The 21,202-nt window shown below is 38.6% G+C and overlaps 1 protein-coding gene across 1 annotated transcript in view; it reads right to left on the bottom strand.

Annotated features, from left to right (window-relative positions):
- Positions 1-1,882: 1,882 nt before the first annotated feature.
- PAPPA2 (pappalysin 2) overlaps positions 1,883-21,202 on the bottom strand; it is a 475,277-nt gene continuing 455,957 nt past the window's right edge. The window contains exons 21-22 of the mRNA XM_006887711.1: positions 4,065-4,163; positions 1,883-1,957 (exon numbers count right to left, since the gene is read on the bottom strand). Of these exons, the coding sequence (XP_006887773.1) occupies positions 1,883-1,957; positions 4,065-4,163 (174 nt within the window). The remainder of the gene's footprint in view (positions 1,958-4,064; positions 4,164-21,202) is intronic.

Here is a 21,202-nt window from a genome sequence, read left to right as displayed (position 1 = left end):
ATTCTGTTTGATTTTTCCATTCTAGAATATTGTTTTCTTCCACCATGAAGTCTGCTTCAAGGTAGCATTTTCTCTTCCTATTTTCAAGGGCAATGACTATGTGTTGGTTTAAAAGAAAACAGAAATAATTTAAAAATCAACTGTAGCCAGAACAAAAACCAGACAATCTGGAGAGAACAAGGTCTCTTATGCTCCTATTTTATGCCTGTTTTTTTATTTCCACCGGAGAAGAAACTTTGAGGGGGATAAATTTCTTATCCTTTCCTGCACTGATTAGACCGACATGTTTTTAAAAGATCTCTTTTCTTCAAGGCCTAATCCAGAAATCATCATGGAAACAATCTAACTTCAACAGGTCACATGCAAAAATAGTGAATCTGAGATGTAAACAGAGGCAAGTTATGTGATCTTGTCATTGAGCACAGAAGAGCAAAAACAGAATGGGCCTTCGATAGTTGAAATTTTTCTTTCTCCCCACAAAGTGTCACTCTTGCTCCATGTGTTTCCACAGCTCACTCAAGTAAATATTCTGGGCCATTGATTTTTTTACGCATCCCATTTTAATAGAATTTACCTTGCATTCTACATGATTCAAATGGCACCTTTCTCATTTGGAGAATTGGATTAAGAACTAAGTCTTCTCGACTCATTTTATTCTCTGGTCCAGGGCCATCATTTAAACCTGACTTCCCACTTCTAGGTGTTCCACCTTTCACCAGGTCATTTTCCTGAATTTCTTCTCAGAAAAATTAACAATTAGCAATATGGTTGTGAATGACGGCAAGGCTTAATGATTTCAAACAAAGAGTGTAGACACAAGCCAAGTATGAGGAATGTGGAAGATCTAAGGTCCTGGTGATCACAGAATGAAGCCTAATACACACTTGCTGACTGACTGGCTGGCTGGCTAAAAGTAACACAAACAAACAAACAAAAAGTAACGCAAACAGGCACATATAGATGGAGAAAATTCTGGGTGCTACCAACTTTAAGAGTTCTGTAAAATCGAGTGGACCTAACATATTCTTTTGGGATGGATACTCAAGAATAATAGTTTCTTATGTTGCTATACATTCTATGCCTTTTAATATTGCCATACCCAGCCCCTAGCTCCCCGTTCATAAAAAAAGATGATCGGCTGACATGGTAACATTAAGAACGCCACCTAATCTCTCTGTCTTGTTCCCTATTTCCTACTCCAGCAGGCAATCTTGTCAACAGAAAGATGGCACATGCCTATCTGTTCCCAAACCCTTAGCATTCATTTTGTACACGAACGTCACAGCAGCAAGTGTGGAACATTGCATAATTTTCAGCTTAGTAGACAGCAAAAAATAGAATATATATAATATATTTATATAATTATGTTTAAATACTTATAAAGAATTAATAACTAACCTTATTATTTATTAAGGGGGACTACAGAAAAGAAAGGGAGAGAGCCAGTTCAGAGGAGACAAGTCCTGAAAGATGGCAAACCATTAAAAAAATGGGTCGTTACAGAGTGTTCCTGGCAACTTCTCATATAGTATTTTTGTATCGGTTTACAAGTTGGGTGGGGCTGAATAGTTGGCAAGGTAAAGAGTGGGGAGAAGCACAAGAGTTGAGGATGGGGTTGAGTAGAATATAAATGAGGGTGGAAAGTCATTTTATATCTATCATATTTCTCCTTCCATTTTTAATCAACCATCACTTGGAAGAAATGTTTGCCTACGATCTTTCTGTCCTTGAGCCACTTGATGCAATAGCTGGCACCAAAAAAATATCTCCTCTTCTTCCTCCTCTTAGGACCTTTCTTCTTCCTTCACCCTTTATTTTCTTCTGTGGTGACCTCTCTTTCTAACTGCCTCCAGGGCAGTGAAAGGAGACCTGGATCCCACAGTTACTGATTTTCTTCTGCCTTGGGGTCTCGGCAAGTGCATTCATCCTGGTCACAGTTAGCAGCAAATAGAATGACCTAAAGGAAGAGAAGAGTGCAGTTGAAACAATCCATTGTTGTGCTGAGCCTCATACTTGTCAACTAGATTTCCATTTCCTCACTAGGTCCTAGAGAATATAAAAGCCCCTGCAATTCAACAGTTCTCTCACTTCCACATCATGCAAATCTTCCCTTGCTTCTCTTTCATCATATGTACAGTGACAAGGTCTATAATACCTACCTACTCCAAGGACTTTAAATAAAATGCTGAAAAGAAATTGTGAATAGATTAATAGGCATCTAGTTTATCATATTTATCTACTCTTCCTGCTATTATATATCACCACTGATTTCTACTAGTTTTGTTATTATCTTCCCAAAATCTCTGGAGCCTAGCTCATAGACTCCTTGTTGGTATTTTCTTGTTATTTTAAGAGACAAATAGGATCATCTTTACTACCTTTAAAATCATAACTCTCCCTCATCCCCCTTTGATACTAGAATATACTTTGGTTCTATGAAAGTTTCATCTCTCCCATGGCATCCTTTGTGGCTGGCTTGATTCCAGTTCTGTAATGGTCCCTTCCCATGCCCTAGATGGTTCAGCACAATTTGCTATTTTCCTATTTGCACTGGTGCCAAAGGACAAACACCACTTTCTGAGTGGTCATAATTAGCATCAGAGAACTGCGTGCTTGGAAGACATGATATAAAAATGTCAAAGATCCTATTCTTTGAGCACTGACAGTGAAATAAGATAAAAGTAAATAGGAATGAATGCAAAACTGATCTGCTGTGAGAACCCTAACTCAATGTACAATAAAAAGTAAACATAAATAAGTAAATAAATAACAAAGCACATCACATATTAATGGTCCAAGAGTGCTGAAGATAAGAGTGTTGGTAATTGGGCAAGTGGGTCCAAAAATGGGTGGGGTAGTTTGGGTCAATTCTCCCCAGTATATTTTCACACACAAAGAAAAATGTGATTTAGGGATAATGTGCCTTTTCAGTCCAGATTCTTGAGTATGTTGGCCATAGGTCCTTCACTAAAGAGAAATTCAGTATTTTTGCAGAAGGTGAAATGAGGAGAGAATGGATTATTTTCTTCCTAAGTGATTGTGCCTTCCTGTGTAAAGGTGGACTTCTTCATTGGTTACTTTTTCCAAGTGATAGTCTGATCTAGTTGGCATGGTTTATAATTTGCAATCAATGTTCTTGATTCATTTCCCCTGGTTTAGGATTTATTTTTCTTTTTAAAGCAAATGACCAAATTTTACAATGATTTGATGAGCCCCTGAGTAGTTTGCATTAAGTGAGGTCAATCATATAACTGGTGTAAAGGGCTTCTGGCATACAATGAGTGCTCCTCATATTAGGATTAAAAGTTGTGGTCTGAGTATAGGGAATCACAGGAGGGAAGGCTTTATTATGTGCTTATTTAAGCACAAGTAAGGAAACAATATCAGCATAATCTCTGCATATTTTGCTATTTGATCACATTGGCCATTTACCTCCAAATGTTTTTGGAAGACTTGGATTTTTATCCATATTATTATAAAATTTCAGCCTATTTGATTTTATAGACTGAACTCTAGTGTATTGGCTTTAGCAGTGGAAGAAGGATAAAAGGCTTTGGTAAAAGGACTCCTACTGAGGACGTGGTCCAGAGGAGGCTCCAGCTGGCTGTGGAGGCTGTTCCACATGTGTCTGCAAGATGCTTAAGATGCACTACATAGAATTAGTAACTTAATTGTGAAGACTAGCAAGTGTTTAGCACCTCACTGGTAATTCTGCTTCCCTAAGAGGTGGGGACTGTTCTTTTCCTTGCCTATAGAGAAGTTCCATGGACTGTGATTATCAGGTGTGAATCTTGTGGCAGCCAGGAAAGAGGCTGAGCTTCTCCAAAGGAATCACTGCATTGACAGTTAGAGAGCATTTTTCTATAAATCTAAGGTTCATTATGCTTAATCTGATCCCTTTGCAAATGCCTGTGTTTGTTTAATTCTGCCTTGTCTTGATTGTTGAATAAAATTCAATTATGACACACCATGAAAACGAGCTGTTCCAGGCATCTGTCTTTATTCCTGAGTCCTTATGTCCTCCTTATGTCCTCACCCTCCTCACAAGGGTCTCTCTGACTCACCTTCTTGGAGGAGAGCGTGGAAGAGCAGCAATCTCCTCCATCATAGTTGCAGTAGGCCCGGTTGTTGATAGTATCACACCAACCATCTGCTTGGAAAGGCTGGTTGAAAAAAATGATAGGTCAATATCTCATTCTGCTTCATCACACCTCACCTTGATCTCCCCCCCTCTACTTCCAACATGATCTATGAAAATGGAGACAGATTATATTAGAGCATCCAGAGTCAGGATACACATTGATCTAACATTTCCAAACTGCTGAGAAGTCTCCAGGAAGGATCTTTGGGCCTAAGAGATCATTAAATTTCACTTGTATCCCCTAGTATGCTAACAAAGGCTCTGAATTATTCATCTTAACTACTTGATTAGTTTTCCTGTTGTTTTATGACAAGAATTCCTGTATTATGGAAATATTGCTGTTGTTGTGGTTCAATCCTTAGAGAAGGGCATCTTACTAGGTAAACAAAAGAGTCTTCCTTGAAGAAGAGATATTCAACTATATGGACTGACACAGTGGCTGAAGCAATAGGTTCAAACACAGTGCAGTGTTAATACTTTGAAAAATGGCTCTTCTATCCATTGAGTTAGTATTTTTTTGGTGGAGGGAGAGGGGAGGGGATGGTCTCCAACCACCTCAACTATGGACACATGGTTGTGCAGGTCATTAAGAGTTGTGAGACCAATATAAGAGAGAGCACTTTCCAGTCTGTGAGAAGACTGTGGAAAGGTGTAGCCTGATAGAAAGAACCCTGGAGATGGAGCCAAAGTTAAAAGGTTTTGCTTCTGGATGACTGAATCAAGAGATGACTGTGACTGCTATGAGACAAAGCTTGCTGGATGATTGAGGAAACCAGAGGTTTATTTGTGCTGATAGCTGAATCGATACTTTACTTTGTGATTGAGAAACTGTCTGAATAATTGAGGAATTATGTCTTGTGTTAGTCTGGCTTGGGGGTTGCTGTTCACCCAATCTGGACTTTTACGAAGTGATAATCTTTTTCCCCTTCTCTTCCCCAATCTATTTTCCTAACAAACTCTGCAACTGTGAGTGAAGTCTATGAGCCAATTTGTAATGAACTTTGGACCCAGTGATTCATAGGAATAGGAACATTAGGGGTGTTGGTATGTCTGACCATGTAGCTACTTATTTGGTACTATGGATGTTATTGTTGGGAAGTGTTGCTGTTTATGAAGTCTAAAGAAGTCAGACTCTGCCATCCCCACATTACCACTGCTCCTTACACACATGGCAACACTTGTAAAGATGGTGCAAGACTGGACATGGTTTCATTCTGTTGTACATGGGATTGCTTTGAGTCAGAAACAACTTGTCAGCACATAACTACCAACTGCAATATTATGTAAGTTCCTGAGTGGTTGACACATTCAACTGTTAACTGAAGGGTTGGAGAGACAGAGTCACCCAGAGAAGGGTTTGAAGAATGATCTGGAGATATACTTCCAAAAAAGCCCCACAGTTCTTGAAAATCCTATGGAGCCAAGTTTTACTTGGATACACATGGGATCACCATGTACCAGAACTGACATCTCAGTGATTGTGTTTTATAGGTTACGAAGTTGTTTCACATAGTTTAACGCTGTTGCTCATCAGAAAAACCTGTAGATTAGGCTGTGCTGCCTTTAAAGTCCACAGAGATACCATATAACCCAGCTATACTAGGAATATACCCCGAGGAAAGTAGAACTGATATATAAACAGAGATCTGTATATCAGTGTTCATAGCAGCATTATTCACAATAGTAAGAACATGGACACAGCCAAAATGCCCACCAACAAATGACTGGATTGGATTGAGAAACTGTGGTACATTCACATGATGGAATACTATGGAACACTCAAAAGCAGCGATTTTGAAAAATGCTATTTAATATTGAAGAGACTAGAGAGCATTATGTTGAGTGAACTAACTCAGGCACATAAGAGCAAATACTTTATAAGACGATTATTTCAAAACAGATAAATAACCAGTGATATTCATATGGATAAACAAAGAGGCAGGGGGAGTGAGGGTGGGGAGGCAGGAAAATCATGCGGCTGAAGAGTTTGGTGGGTGAGGGAGAGAGGGGAAAAAAAGCACATGAGTGAAACATACTAGAAAACAAAGTATAAAAAGTCCCATTTTGCCAAGAAAGAAACTGAGATGCACAAAGATGACAAGATATTACCTGAAGCAATATATTGCTAGAGATAAGCAGATTCTGGGATTAAAAATAATTAATCTTGTCTATGTGTTTCCTACTGCCAAAGGGGCCCTTTAGAGTAGTGAGAGAAGATCTTCACCCTGAAACCCACAGCATCCCTTTTCAGCAGGAAGTAGCTAAGAGAATATGCCATCCCCTTTTCCTTATGACTCAGGGTGAAGTCTCTCTCAGTGAGGAGTGATAGGGAATGGCAAAGGACACACTGACAAAGAAGATTAATCAGAACTGGCTTTGACAAGCACTGTGGCATTTGGACAAGAACAAACTGGGAGGAGGGTAGAGAGAATAGTGCAACAATGAATGAATGGAAACCCAAAATCTCTGTAAATGTTTATGAAAATTAATAAAATATAGAAAAAAATAATTAATCTTGACTCTTTGCTGCTTCTCGAAGATTATAGGTCATAGCCTCCAACCTTTATCTTGGAATAATGAATATTGGTGCTTAGAGACCTTAGTACCCAGACATGGGTACTATAAATTGAAATTATTATTGCCCAGAGCATAGGGTCCTATGGCTCTAATGAAACCAGTGCTGGAACAGAAATATTCCCACATGGACAGTGATTCCCTGTACAACAGATGGACTACAGTATTATGGAAGAGAAGTCTAGAAACTGCTTCTCTCCTATCCTATTATTGTATTGTTGCAAGTTAACAGGGGCCCAAATGGGAAGAAGCCCAGGCCAAACCAGCGTGAGTGGACTATTTGTTCCCCAAAAGAAATGTATTAAAATGACATCAACAAGTAGGTAAAAGATAATTCAGTATTCCAATGCACCATTTCTCCAGAGAGCGACATCCTTGGTGGGAAACATGGTCCCAGAGAATCCTGGAAGCATCAATAGTTCCCAGTGTTTACACCATCAAGTTCACCTACTCAATAATATTGACCACACTTCATTCTGAGCTGATGCTCAACTGTAAAGCCTCAAAAAAGACCTCTGAGTCAGTTCTTTGGGCTATAAGACAGTCTGTAGACTCTTAAGTCCTGAGGTGACTTTTCAGTTTACATAGTCAAGTCATTTTCTCTACCCCAAAACCCTTCTTAAATGCCAAATAGATGGACTGGTCCATGTTTTATTCTTCTTCAATGAGACAGATCACTAATTTTTTCAAAAAAAAATGACCATTAAATAATTTTTGGCAATTGAGTCAGAGTAGGCATATCCAAATTATTACTTAAATGTTTTGATTTATTCTATGTGGTCCTGAGGTCATTTGAACATCATACCAAATGTATACCACTTTTCCAACCACTTAATTATTGCTACTTGTGGAGTGGAAGTTCACAGCTGTTGCACAGCTGCACAGCAATGTCAGTTGAAAGCTGGAAGTGAAAATGAATTCTGTTTTCAACACGGCCTCAGTGAGATAAAAGACAAAGAATCAGAGATGACTATGTGTCTTTAGCACTGAAGCCAATTACTCCAGCTTACAGTCACTATATAATCAAGAACTTGGTCCAAAACTATGGCCAAATAAAAGAAATCACAGTATAAGGAGTAACATTCCTAATATATATATATGGATTTTCTTGGTCCTCTATGGAGGGCCTGATATACTTAGGGAGATTTCCCAAAGGTTGTTTGCTTTCTTTGCTTAAGTATTTGGACTATACTTTTCTCATTAAACATTGCATCTGTTACTTCCTCTCCAACCCCGCCTGACTCATTGGCAAAACTTAATCTATTCCTTATTTCTTTTTCATGTATTTGTCTATAAAAATCCAAAGAACGCCCAAAATAATTTGGGTGTTTTTCAGATTTGTAAGTAATGGCTTTAGTAGTGTTTTAAAACCAACTAAACTCATTGCTGGTAAGTTATTAAGTTGATTTGCACTTATAGTGACCCTATGTTGTTGTGTTGTGTGCTATCTAGTCAGCACTGACTCTTAGCTGACCCTTCAGAAGGTTTTCAGAGGCAGTAAATTGCATCGGAGGAGATTGTCCATCTTTTGCCTGTACAACAGCTGCTGGATTTGAATTGCAAGCCTTTGGGATTACAGCACAACTTCTTACCACTTGGCCACAAGGACAGAGTAACACTACTTCCCTATAGACTTATCATGACAATAAATGTTTATGGAAGCAGAATGCTACTTCTTCTTTTCCTCCAATGGCTGGTGGATTACAACTGCTGTTGTTGTTGTTATGTGCCATCAAGTTGCTTGCGACTCATAGTGACCCTGTGTACAAGAGCTCTAAATGCCGTTCTATCCTGTGCCAATCTCACCCTCTCAAACACACTCATTCCCACCACTCCACTCGCAGAATCGATCCATCTCATCAAGGGTCTTCCTCTCCTGCACCGTCCCTCCACCCTCCCAAACATGATCTCCCTCTCCAAGGACTTGCAATATGCCCAAAGTATGTCAGACGAAGCTTCAGAATCCTTGACTCCAAGGAGCATTCTGGCTTCACCCTCTCCAGGACAAACCTGTTTATTCTCCTAGCAGTCCATGGTATATTCAACCATCTTCTCCAGCACCACAGCTCAAAGGCATCAATTCTCTTCCTATCATCCCTATTCACTGTCCAATTCTCCAATGCATCGCAAGTAATTGCAAAGATTATAGCCTGGATCAGGCCCACCTTAGTCTCCAGCCTGACGTCATTGCTCTTCAGTACTCTTGAGAGGTCCCTCAATTGCATTAGGAAAGCTGACTTTCCTAATGCAATTTGTCTCCTGATTTCCTGGATGCTGTTACCAAGAATGTTGACTGTGGAGCCAAGTAAACTAAAACTGTTAACTATCTTAATCTCTTCACCATCCATACTGATGCTGCCAATTGGCCCAGTGGTGAGAATCTTTGTTTTCTTGATGTTGAGCTTCAATCCATATTGAAGACTGCAGTCCTTGATCTTGGGCAGCAAGTGCTACAGGTATTCCTCAGTTTCAGCAAGCAGGGTTGTGTCATCTGCATAACGCAGGTTGTTGATGACTCTTCCACCAATCCTGATGCCACATTCCTCCTCACATAGCCCAGCATCTCAGATGATCTGTTCTGCATACAGAGAAAAGGTATGGGGACAAAATACATCCCTGATGGACTCCGTTCTTGATTTTGAACCATGTAGTGTCTCTTTGCTCTGTTCTGACGACTGCCTCTTGGTCCAAATATAGGTTTCACATTAACATTTAATTAGCAGGTCAATGCTTAATGTATCCACCAAGTCTCCTTAATGATATTAAAACTAGATCTAAAGATAATATTATATTCCTAAGAACAACTTAGACATCTAACGTGGGTTAATGAAAGATTCTGGGGAAAATTTTGTCTCATACCAAGGGTGGGAAGGTACAGTGAAAATAGAAGCAGTGTTCTAGTTGACACTGTTGGGTTCTCTTGGATTTCTAATACTAGAGGGCCTGGAAAGGATATCTAAAAATGGATCTTTGAGACACGGTCCTCTTTCAGGAACCCTCCTCTCTCCGGATCTTACCTTTGCACTGCTGCAAGATACCAAGGCCTGTGTGGCAGGGCTGGCCCAGGAACATTTTCCAGCCACCGCTTCTCCAGCATCTGCTAAAGGCTACAGCCAAGCCCAGGCACATTCACCCTGGGCAGCAGCCAAAGCACTGTCTCCCAGGTTGAAGGGCAGTTTTAGACAACAATTCTCCCTAGAGCACTAGACCGCTGCTCCTGCCATTTGGAGACCCTATGGTTTCACTGGCTGGAGGCTACCCAGTTGCTGCTCCTGCTGTCCAGTGCCAACTGTACCAATATCACAATGTTGTCTAGCTAAATCACGTGGGTTTTCTTAAGCTCAAGCAGAAGAGGCTCAATGGAGGTGCAGTTTCAAAAGGTCAATAGTCATCCCACTCCTGGTGGACTGTTCTTCCCAAGAGGAGCACACCAATATACAGGTCCTTCACAAGACATTGTTGTAACCTGGATCATTATATCATTACAACTATCTAATATCTACTAAGAAAAGACTCACATAATGCCAAGAAAGCAGCAGTCAGCCTCAGTTATCATGAAGAAAAAAAAGTAAGAAGATAAGCCTTCTCCTAAAAAGATGGGCCCAGTGAATACCCCAGATAGAGATAACCAGAATAAATATGCTTATGTGGAATTATTTGAACAGCTACAGGAGAAGACACAAATGATGGAAGAAATAATGAAAGTCATTAATAGAGCAAATACCCCAAAGACAGAAATCCATACTGATCAGGAGCAACTTGAACAGCTATAGAAGAAAATGAAAAAAAAAAAAAAAACAAAACAAAAAAAAGGAGGAAGAAATAATTGATAGTATAGATAAAGAGGTACAAGAACTTAAAAACTTATCACAAGACAGAGAGAGTACAGCCAATACAGTAGTGGAAATAACAGAAAAGCACGGAAATGCAATACAGAATATAAAGACAGAAACATCAGAAGTGTCCAATGCACCAGTAGGACAGACAAAAAAAGTATAACTGAAGAGATGAAAGTCAGTGAGCCTGAAGGCAAGAGCCTCACTGGAAATATTCTAGAAGAAAAAAATGAGGGACGAGACATAAATAAAAGTAAGAAAACATTAGAATCATGTGGGATGACATCAAAAGGAACAACATACATATGATTAGAATTCCAGGACATGGGAGTGAAAGAGAAGTCACTAAGAAAATTGTGGAAGAAGTACTAGAAGAAAACTTCCCAGTATTTTGAAGAATGGGAAAATCCACATTCAAGAAGCACAGTGAAAAGCAAATAGACTAGACCCGAAAAGAAAAACATCAACACATAACATAGTCAAGTTCTCTAAATTAAAAGATAAGGATAGAATTAGATTAAGTTCTGATTTCTCAGCAGAAACCATATGAGCTAGAAGACAATGGGATGGCATATTCAGAAAGTTGAAAGGAAACAATTACCAGCCAAGGATCCTATGCCCAGCAAATCTCTCCATCAAATATGAAGAAGAAATTAGATGCCCTACAGAAGAGAAAGAACTTAAGGAATTTGTGAAACCAAGACCAAAACTACAAGAAATTTTAAGTGAAGTTCTTCACACAGCAATGCCAAAGAAAAGTGGATGGACCATAGTAGCTAGAAACAACGGAAAAAGAGATACAGCAAAGTGGCAAAAGTTAAATCTGGCCTGACAATAATTATATTTTATATGAATGGACTAAATACATCAATCAGAGAAAAAGAGTAGTAGAATGGATAAAAAAAGCAAAGCTATAATTATGTTGCCTACAAGAAGCAGATCTAAAAAATGGAGAGAAAAACAGAATCAATATCAAAGGTTAGAAAAAAAAATTTCCAAGCAAATAGCAACCACAAAAAAAAGCAGGAATGGCAATACTAATCTCTGATAAAATATTTGTTGTTTTTATGTGCTATTGAGTGGCTTGTGACTCATAGCAACCCTATGTCCAAGAGCCCTAACCGCCCTTCTATCCTGTGCCAACCTCGCCGTCTCAAACACACTCATTCCTACGACTCCAGTCACATAATCGATCCATCTCATCGAAGGTCTTCCTCTCCTGCACCATAGACTTCAGAATAAAAACCACCATAAAAGATAAGGAAGGGCATTCCATACTGATAAAAGGAAAAATAGATCAAAATGACATAACCTTGGTCAACATTTATGAATCAAATGATAGACCTGCAAAATACTTAAAATGATGATTAACACAATTGAAAAAAGAAATAAACACCACCACAACAGTGGTAGGAAACTTAAACAGAGCATTTCATCATAGGATAGATCACCTCAAAAGAAACTTAGCAAAGATGTAGAAGAGCTAAACTGTACAATCTGGTAATTTGACCTTGTTAATGTATTCAAGGTACTCACTCACCCAACTAAAACTCAATTCATTTTCTTCTCAAGTGAATATGGTACAATCTCCAGAATTGTTTACATATTTGGGACACAAAATAAGCTTCAACAAATTAAAAATAACAACAACATTGAAATAATACAACATATCTTCTCAGATCCCAATGTCATAAAACTAGAAATTAACAGGAGGGTAAAGCTTACAAAACCATCCATGTCAAAATTGAATAACTGTACACAATTGGGTTAGAAAAGAAAGTTTACATAGTCCTACAGGGCCCCCACAAGAAAAAAACAAAAAACAAACAAACCTGTTAACACATTACAAATGGACAAAAGACATGGAAAGAACTTTCGCACAAGAAGATATTTGGATGGCAAACAGACACGTGAAGAAATGCTCCAAATCACTGACAATAAGAGAGATGCAAATCAAAACCACAGTGAGATACCATCTCACTCCAGTAGCAGTGGTAAAGTTTAAAAGGACAGGAAAAAAAAAGGACAGCAAATAATAAATGTTGGAGAGGATGTGGTGAGATAGGAACTCTTAGACATTTTTGGTAGGATTGTAAAATGGTACAACCCATCTGGAAGGACTTTTGGGGCTTTCTCAAAAAGCTGAATATAGAAATGCCATATGACCCAGCTATTTCACTGTTTGGAATATATCCCAAGAAAATGAGAACTGAGGCACAAATGGAGACTTATACACCGATGGTCATAGCAGCATTATTCACCATTGCTAGAACATGGAAACAGTCCAGATGCTCGACCACAAATGGATGGACTGAGAAATTATGGTATATTCACACAATGGAATACTATGTAGCATGCAGTAACAAAGATTTTGTAAATCACTACCTAACTTGGGAGGGACTGGAGAGCATTATGCTATGTGAACTCAGTCCCATAAGGACACACACAGTATAAAATTATAATTGTAGAATGTATATGAGGATCCATGTAAGTTTATTGGGGCGATGTTAATCACAGGGTCATACAACTAAATGGGTGGAGGGAGGAGTGGTTAAAAGAAATGGAAAAGATCTGGTGTAAAAAAATGTATATGAACTTTGAAAGTAGACCAGTGCAAAATTAATTTTTTTTATAAAAAGGCTTTTTTTTGCTGCTCTTCAAGAGTCATCCGAGAAGAGAAAGGGATTTCTAAAAAAAAAAAAAACAAAAAACAAAACCAAACCCAACAAAAAACAACGATCAACCAAAACACACACACACACCACTAGAAACACAAAGAAAAAGATGGAAAGACTCAAGTATTTAATTTACTATATACCTATTAGAATTAATTGCTCCTCCCCCAACCTGCCAAAAACAACCACTCCACCCTCAACAAACAGAGTTTCCTAGGGCAACATAGCCTGGGAAGCTTGACAGCTAGAGCCCAAAGTTACAATGGAAAAAATAGGAAGGGAGGAATGACTAATTGATCCACAGTTTTAAAAGCGTCTGCAGACTGAATGTAGACTAGTCTCAGTCACTGAGATGTGTTAAGACTTGGGCCATCTCTCCCACCAGTAAAAACTTTTCCAAGGGAGTTCACTGGACTTGGTTTCTCTGCAGTTTCTGTGCAAAGATGAATTTCACTGTGCAAATTCTCAGCTCACCAGTCTAGCAACATCAAGAAATGAAGGATCCCGCATGAGTAAACATGCTCTTTTAGGGTCCACTTTTTCCATTGCCTTCTAGCCATTTTGATGTAACAATGGCTTTATGCAATGTCTGTTTACCTGTCTTGCGATAACAGAAAACAAGACAGCTTTTTTTTAAAAACTCAAAGCCACCAAACATGGACATACGTTATTTTTCAATATTCAGAAGCTTCTTTGTATTAAGCTATTTGCCACTTGACCAAATGTGCATTTCTTTCTCTCTCTCTCACACACACACACCCCTCTTCCTGCATGGTTTATTTATGAGACAAAATGTGACACTCTTTACAGCTGATAAACAAGAAAAAAACCCAAACTCATTGCTATCATGTCCAATTCCCTCATGGTCATCCTATGTCGTAGGAAGCAGAACTTCTCTTCAGTGCTTTTTAAGAAGCAAATCACTAGACCTCTTTTCCATGATACCAGTGAGTGAGCGTGAACCTCCAACCTTTTGGTTGATGTTTATGTTGTAATATGCCATCAACTTGATTTCAATTTATGGAGAACCAAAATATGTGGAGTGTAACTTCTCCACAGATTCAACACTGTGACATTTCAGAGCCAACTGGTAGACTTACCTTCCAACTGCCTGTGGGTGATTTTTGAACCATCAACCTTTTGGCTGGCAGTAGAGTGCTTAACTGTTTGCGTCATCAGGGACCTTCGAAGAATTATACTTCATTTTTTTGTTGTTGATTTTGTCGTTGTCGTTGATTTGCCTTCAATTTGAGCACAACTCATAGTGATCCTATGAACGAAAGGCCTGAAGCCCCTCTTATAGCTATCAACATTTATCAAAGTTCGTAGTTTCCAGAGGCATGTTATTTAGGAAGTGGATGCCACTCCTGACTCCAATACTTCATTATAGAAATATAACATCTGAAGTAAAGCCTAGGCTACTTTTCCTTTGATGTATAAGCTTTAGGATTCTTATTAATATTAAGCCTTTCAGGGCTAGTTGTGTTGGTGAGGGAGCCAGATGAATGATTATATGTAAATGATAAAATTCTAAGAGGAAAGGCTGTCAGTGCATCCTACCTATGTCACAATGAAATTTATCAAAGATAATTTCTGTTTTATAAATTACTCAGTGACTTAGTTCCTATTTAAGGTTGATCTTGGAAATTAGCCATAGAGGTAGGTAGTGGCCCTATGTCTTATCTATGGTTGCGTTCATTCATTAGATCACTCAGTCTTCTTTAGTGATAGGTACTGTTATGGAGGCAGAAAGGTGAACACAGCATAGTTCCAAACCTTGAAAAGACTCATTCTAAGGAATGTTCAGTGTGATGAGGTGTGGACATGAGATAGGAGTCTAAAGTAGTAGATTTGGGTTGGAGCATCTACATGAGCTTCTAGGAGATGGCCTTGCTATATCGAGCTCCTCGAACTAGTTTAAAACTGAAAAGTAGAGAAGGACTAAAGGGAAGAAAAAGGAAACAGTAGAAGGGTCTGTAGTCCAGGATTGCTCATCTCTGTCCACCCTCAGAAATCATTCCCCCAGCTTTTAGTGATTGACTAATAATACCTCTGTTACATGAATTAGATTATCATTTTATCTTTCACAGTTTGCAACAAAAACCAAGACTACAATAAGGCAGAAGGTATGTTATCCCATCTGCTCTGTTATACACAGGTTAAGATTTCCGTTGGAAATGGTGATACAGGTAAGCATGGAGAAAGAACCCTTTTCTTCATCTTGAGTAGTATTATAAACTGCTGGTGCTGTTGTGTTCTGTTGACTCTGAACCAATGCATAGCTGACCCTCCAGAAGGTTTTCAGAGGCAGTAAATCACATGCAAGGAGATTGCACATTCTTCTGCCAAATAACACCAGGTGGATTTGGACCATGTGCCTTTGGGATTGCAGTTCAGCTTCTTATAACGTGGCTGCCAAAGTGCCCATTTTAAACCAGAAAATGCTAAAGCATTTTTTACACAATGACTAGCACTACTTCCTCAGTCTTTCTCATATGATTCTCCATCTGAACCTTTTGGCCATGTGGATGAAAAATTATAACCATATCTATTTCTTCACACTGATTAGGCTGCATCTGGCCCAGGGGAAGCCTGTTTTGAAGGCAGCTGTGGTTCCGTATACAGTGGTGCCTCAATGGGGAGCACTATATAAATGTTCTCCTATATGTATGTTTATTTTTCTTTTTTCATTCTATTTCTCTACTGAATGATGACTGATCTGATTCTCATTCTCCATCCCACCCACAGGTGTCCTTGCTATGTCTATACTGCCTGGGTTTCATATCCTCAAAAGAAGAAACATATGAAAAGGGGCACTCTACTCTAAGGCCTTTTAGAATTCCAAAGTGTTAAAATTGGCAGGACTTTGAAGCCCCCAGGGATCTCTAACAATGAGAAATATATATATATTTAAAAAAATTTTTAAAGACCTACACCAATCAAACCCATGATCAACTCACAAGGACCCTCCATCAGGTTTCTAAGACTGTAAATCTGTATGGGAAGAGACTACCCATTTTTTTTCTGCTAAGCAGCTGGTGGATTTGTACTGCCTACCTTTAGTTAACAGTCAAACATGGAGCACTGTGTCATCAGATCCTTCAAAGAGCCATAAAACGCAAACTCACTGCCATTGAACTAGTTCTGTCTGACACAGAATGACCCTCCGTTTGGTTTCTGAAACTGTAAATTCCAACTGGAGGAGACTGTCCTTCTTCTTCCCCCCACAGAATCATTGTGGAAATAAGCCACCGAGATGGTAGCAACACAATTCGTTATGGACTCTGTCATCAGAGTGCCCTTAGAAAAAGCCACAGGCACAGGAAATTCTCAGAATGGATGTAGCCTTAAGATTGTTTCGTTCAAATCCCTTATTATCCAAATGAAGATATAGAGTCTTTAAAAGTGTGTCAGAACAATCCTGGGAGGAGAGCCCACCACTCTTGGTTCTTGATCTAATGTTCTTTATATTGTATCTCCTTTCTACTTAATTACTTTTTTTTAAAAATTGGTTTGCTTACAAAGTTTGTATACATTGTGTTTCACACTACTTTGCATTCATATTGGTTTTCATACAATCATTCCCACGCATTGTTTTATAAACTTAATCACCACTGAACCTTGCCCATCATTACCCTATCTTTTCACTTAGATCCTTCACATTTACGTTCCCCCTTCCCTCCACCCACCAAACTGTGCAACCTTGCAATTTCATCCCTACCTATCTTCACCCCTCTGCTCCTTCCCCCTTGAGTACTCATACATGTTTTACTAGTTATCCTTCAATTTTTACAATAGTGGTCTTATGCAGTATTTGTCCTTCTGAGACTATATTAGTTCACTCAGCATAATCCTCTACAGCCTCTCCCAGATTACATAGTATTTTTCAAAATTGTTGCTCCTGAGTGCTGCTGCATAGTATTCTATTGTATGAATATAACACAGTTTCTCAATCCATTTAGTCATGGTTGGACATTTGGGCTATTTCCGTATACGTTTATTGGGGGAGCAAGCTAGCTTGTCATCTCTATTAAAAGGGTTTAGTTCTAGGAACATTAATAGTGAAGGAAGTACAGTGACCCAACACAGAGATCAAGAAAGGGTCATGAATAAGCTCATTTTTTCTAACTCCTCCACAATCTCACTTTTGTTTTTCCAAGTTGTGGGTGAAGGTTCATTCCAGGTACACTTTCTGGTACTATAGCTTCTTCTGAGGTTTGAAATTTGTTAGGCTTATATTTCTCCAGAGGCTAGTATCTCAAGGAGAAAGTAACATTATCTCTTATTCCATTAGCACATGTCTGACACCCTGAAATATTTCAGAAATATTTATTTCCAGACCCTGAGATGCGTAAGACAGACATTTTGCTACTCAATACAATCACTTGACCAAAAGAGGAAATGGAATTTATTGCACTCTTCCAGGGTTCTCCCCTTGGGATGAGTGTGGGGGAACACCAATGATGTCACCTTGTAAGTCTGATAGAACCTTCTTGGTAAGTGTAAGATTAAAACAGACATTCTGAGACAGATTGGGCAAGAAAAGCCTCCTAGAAAGAACTTCCTCTAGAAAAATCTCATCTGGCTTTGGGGACCCAGCGTGTTTCCCTTGCCTCAGAAACACTCACAGGGACATCACCAGGGGAATGTGGGCTGTGTGGATTGTACCAAGTAATGCTGTCCACAAGAGCAGAACAGCAAAAATTATTATCTACACCATTTTTATACTCTGTTTCAGTAGAAATTAATTCTTTTTAGTAAGAGTTTTCTTGTGGTAAAATATTTTATAAGCCTATTTTACATGTATCAAAATACCTATGAGACTAATTCCATGATAATCTACTTTTTGAACCTTCTAATGTGTTCTGCTCAGACCTGTATTATTCCCATTCTCAATAGTTTGAATCATGCGGTTTCATCTGCATGGACTTAGAAGCACACTCTGTTGTTTTAATTGTTGCAGGTGTTTTTATAGTCATTGATTTTTGTCAAATTGTCTACTGTTTATAATATTGTGGTATTAGTATTTGGGAATTTATATTAATAACTTTTGAGAATGAAAGAACAATTAAAAGAAATGCAGGAAAGAAAGAAAGGCTTCAGCTCAATTACTAAAATGATAACTAATAATGATGCAATTCACTCTAGAAACATTGTACAGAGTAATATTCTTATTATTTATATATTCTAAGAAATAGAATATTTAAGAAAATTGTATTATTACATGCTATTCTTTGATTAAAATTTTTATGAACATGACTGAGGACTCTCTATGGTCAGGTAGGTGCCAAAGGAGGCCCATAGAGGGGCAGTGCTGCATCATGAATTACTGCCCTGGATGATTCCAAGCCCAGTGACATTTCTGAGACACTGTAACATCTTTTATACATCTCTACATTATAGAATTTAGCCCTTTGAATTTCGCTATCAAGAGTTCAGAATTTAGTTATCTCGGTAGTTCCAGTTATTTGTTTAATACCTGATGTACTTACTAAAAAACAAACAAACAAAAAGTAAGTCAAGCCTTTCCTCAAATTCTCTCTTCATCTGGAAGCTCCACTTGTTCAACACAAGCCTCCATTGACTCATGGGTTGTGACCGTGCATGAGTCTCATTGGCCAGGAATTGAATCTGAGTCTCCTACATGGAAGAGACAATTTTTACCCCCGAACCACTAATTTTCAACCCGTACATTTTCCTTTTCTAAAGTGGGCAGATAACTACATTTCCCTAGCATACTTTATGGCCAGGTTTTTCCTTTTCATTGTTCTTTTGTTAATAGAAAATGTGCTGGTATTTTGTTTTAAGATAAGAATCACGTAACACAAACAGGTGTAGCTTTGATATTGAGGGGTACCTAATTCTTTCTTGCAGCAGTGGGCAGAAATTGTGAGGATGGCACTGGCTCAGCCAGGCTTTTTTTTTGTTCTGTTGTACAGAGTTGCTGTGAGCCAAACCTGACATGATTGTACCTATCAACAGTCGTCCTTTTTTTTAGTATAAACACAGACTCTAGAGTTGAGATAAATTACAAATACACATTTCCCCCCCCCCTTTTAGTGGATGCAAAATGTTTTGCTAGTATATAATTACACATTCATTTCTGGAAATGGGAAAGGGCAGTGACATAGGTAATCTGAAGTGATTCCTCTATAAAACATTAAAAAAAAAAAGTATGAATAAAATGTGACAATATCCTTTTTAGTTCCACAACTGGGATTATAAAAAAGGGAAGAAAATCACCAGGAGCTGAAATGAAAGGAGCTGAAAACTAGAGCTAAACAAATGCAGCAACACCATGATGTCCAAGGAATGTTTGCACAAGTCTGTAATCAATGGGTTGCATTATAAAAGATCTTGGGTCATTATAAGGTGTGTATATTTTAAATATCTCTGCTGGAATTTCAGCAAGGCTTTTTACAAAGACCAATATAGAACAACAAAGCATGTGGCAGTGTGACATTGATTCACTGGGAGTCAAGAGATTCGCTCTGCTTATGAACTTAGCTACTAACCAAAAGTTTTTAGGTTCAAATTCAACCACACATGTTATAAGACAGAGGCCTGGTGATCCAATTCTGAAACAACCCATCCATTTCAATCCTTATGGAGCAGAGCTGTATTCTGATACACAAGGAGTAACTATGAATCAAAGTTGATTGGTGGTAAATAATTTGAGTTAGGCAAACTGAAAGAAGGCATTAGTGGTTCAGGGGTAAAAATTTTCTCTTCCATGTAGGAGACTCAGATTCAATTCCTGGCCAATTCCTGGCACGGTCACAACCCATGTATCAATGGAGGCTTGTGGGTTGCTCTAATGCAATGTTGAACAAGTTTAAGTGGAGCTTCCAGATGAAGAGAGAATTTGAGGAAAGGCTTGACTTTCTTTTTTGTTTGTTTGTTTTTTAATTTTATACCGATTTATTTATAAAGTTTGAATACATTATTTTTCACAAAAGATCCTTCCCATTTTCTTCACCCCACCCATAGAATTGAGCAACCCTATGATTAAAACCCTCTCATGTATCCTCACCCTTCTGCTTCCACCCTACAAACCCTTTGGATTCTCATACTCATTCTACGATAATGATTTTTATACAGTGTTTGTCCTTACGGAACTGAGTTAGTTCACTCAGCATAATGTTCTCCAGTCCCTCCCAAGTTAAGTACTAATTTGCAAGATAATTGCTTCTGTGTGCAGCATAGTATTCCATTGTGGTACTCTCAATCCATTTGATTGTGGTTGGGCATCTGGACTGTTTCCATGTTCCTGCGATGGTGAATAATGCTGCCGTGAACATTGGTGTACAAGTCTCCATTTGAGCCTGAGTTCTCATTTTCTTGGGGTGTATTGAAAAACAATCAATGAAAATCTTAAGTCACAGCTGTCCAATTCTCAAATGATCATGAGATACATGGTACAATACCAGGGAGTGTTTAGTTCCATTGTTCCTGGAGTCACCATGAGTTAAGTGCAACATAATGACCCCCAACAAAAACAACAAGCAGCCCTAAATCCTTTATGGCTCACACAGAGGCCTCAGTAAAAGCACTCATCACTGTGATATGGGTTACCAGCTAACAATGAATACCCCAGAGAGCATCTCCTTGAAGGCCACTGGGACACACCACAGATAATAAATAAGCAGAATATGATTGAGAAAAAGGCAGTGATGATATATCTCTGATCAATGAACAGAAAAAAATGATAAATATTCTGGTTTGGTGGAGAAAGTCCTGGGGCCTGGAGTCCAGTCTCCTATTCTACTGCACATGAGGTCATTTAGCGTCTATGCAGGGCCTCAAACTTCTGCCTATGCCATCTGTCATCTCCTCAGGGGGGATAAAAAGCAAATATGCACTTTTACAGGAGCTGAAAGAGAAACCTTGTTAGCATCAATTTTTCTATGTTTAATACCAGGATCAGAGCAAAATCTTAGAAAAGAAATAAAAGAATGGAAAAACTCATCACTGGG

This window comes from Elephantulus edwardii, unplaced genomic scaffold (genome assembly GCF_000299155.1).
Source record: "Elephantulus edwardii isolate Elephantulus edwardi_28Jun2011 unplaced genomic scaffold, EleEdw1.0 scaffold00061, whole genome shotgun sequence".
Taxonomy (NCBI): Eukaryota; Metazoa; Chordata; class Mammalia; order Macroscelidea; family Macroscelididae; genus Elephantulus; species Elephantulus edwardii.
Note: the sequence above shows the minus strand (reverse complement) of the source record. Positions and strands in the feature narration are given on the sequence as shown.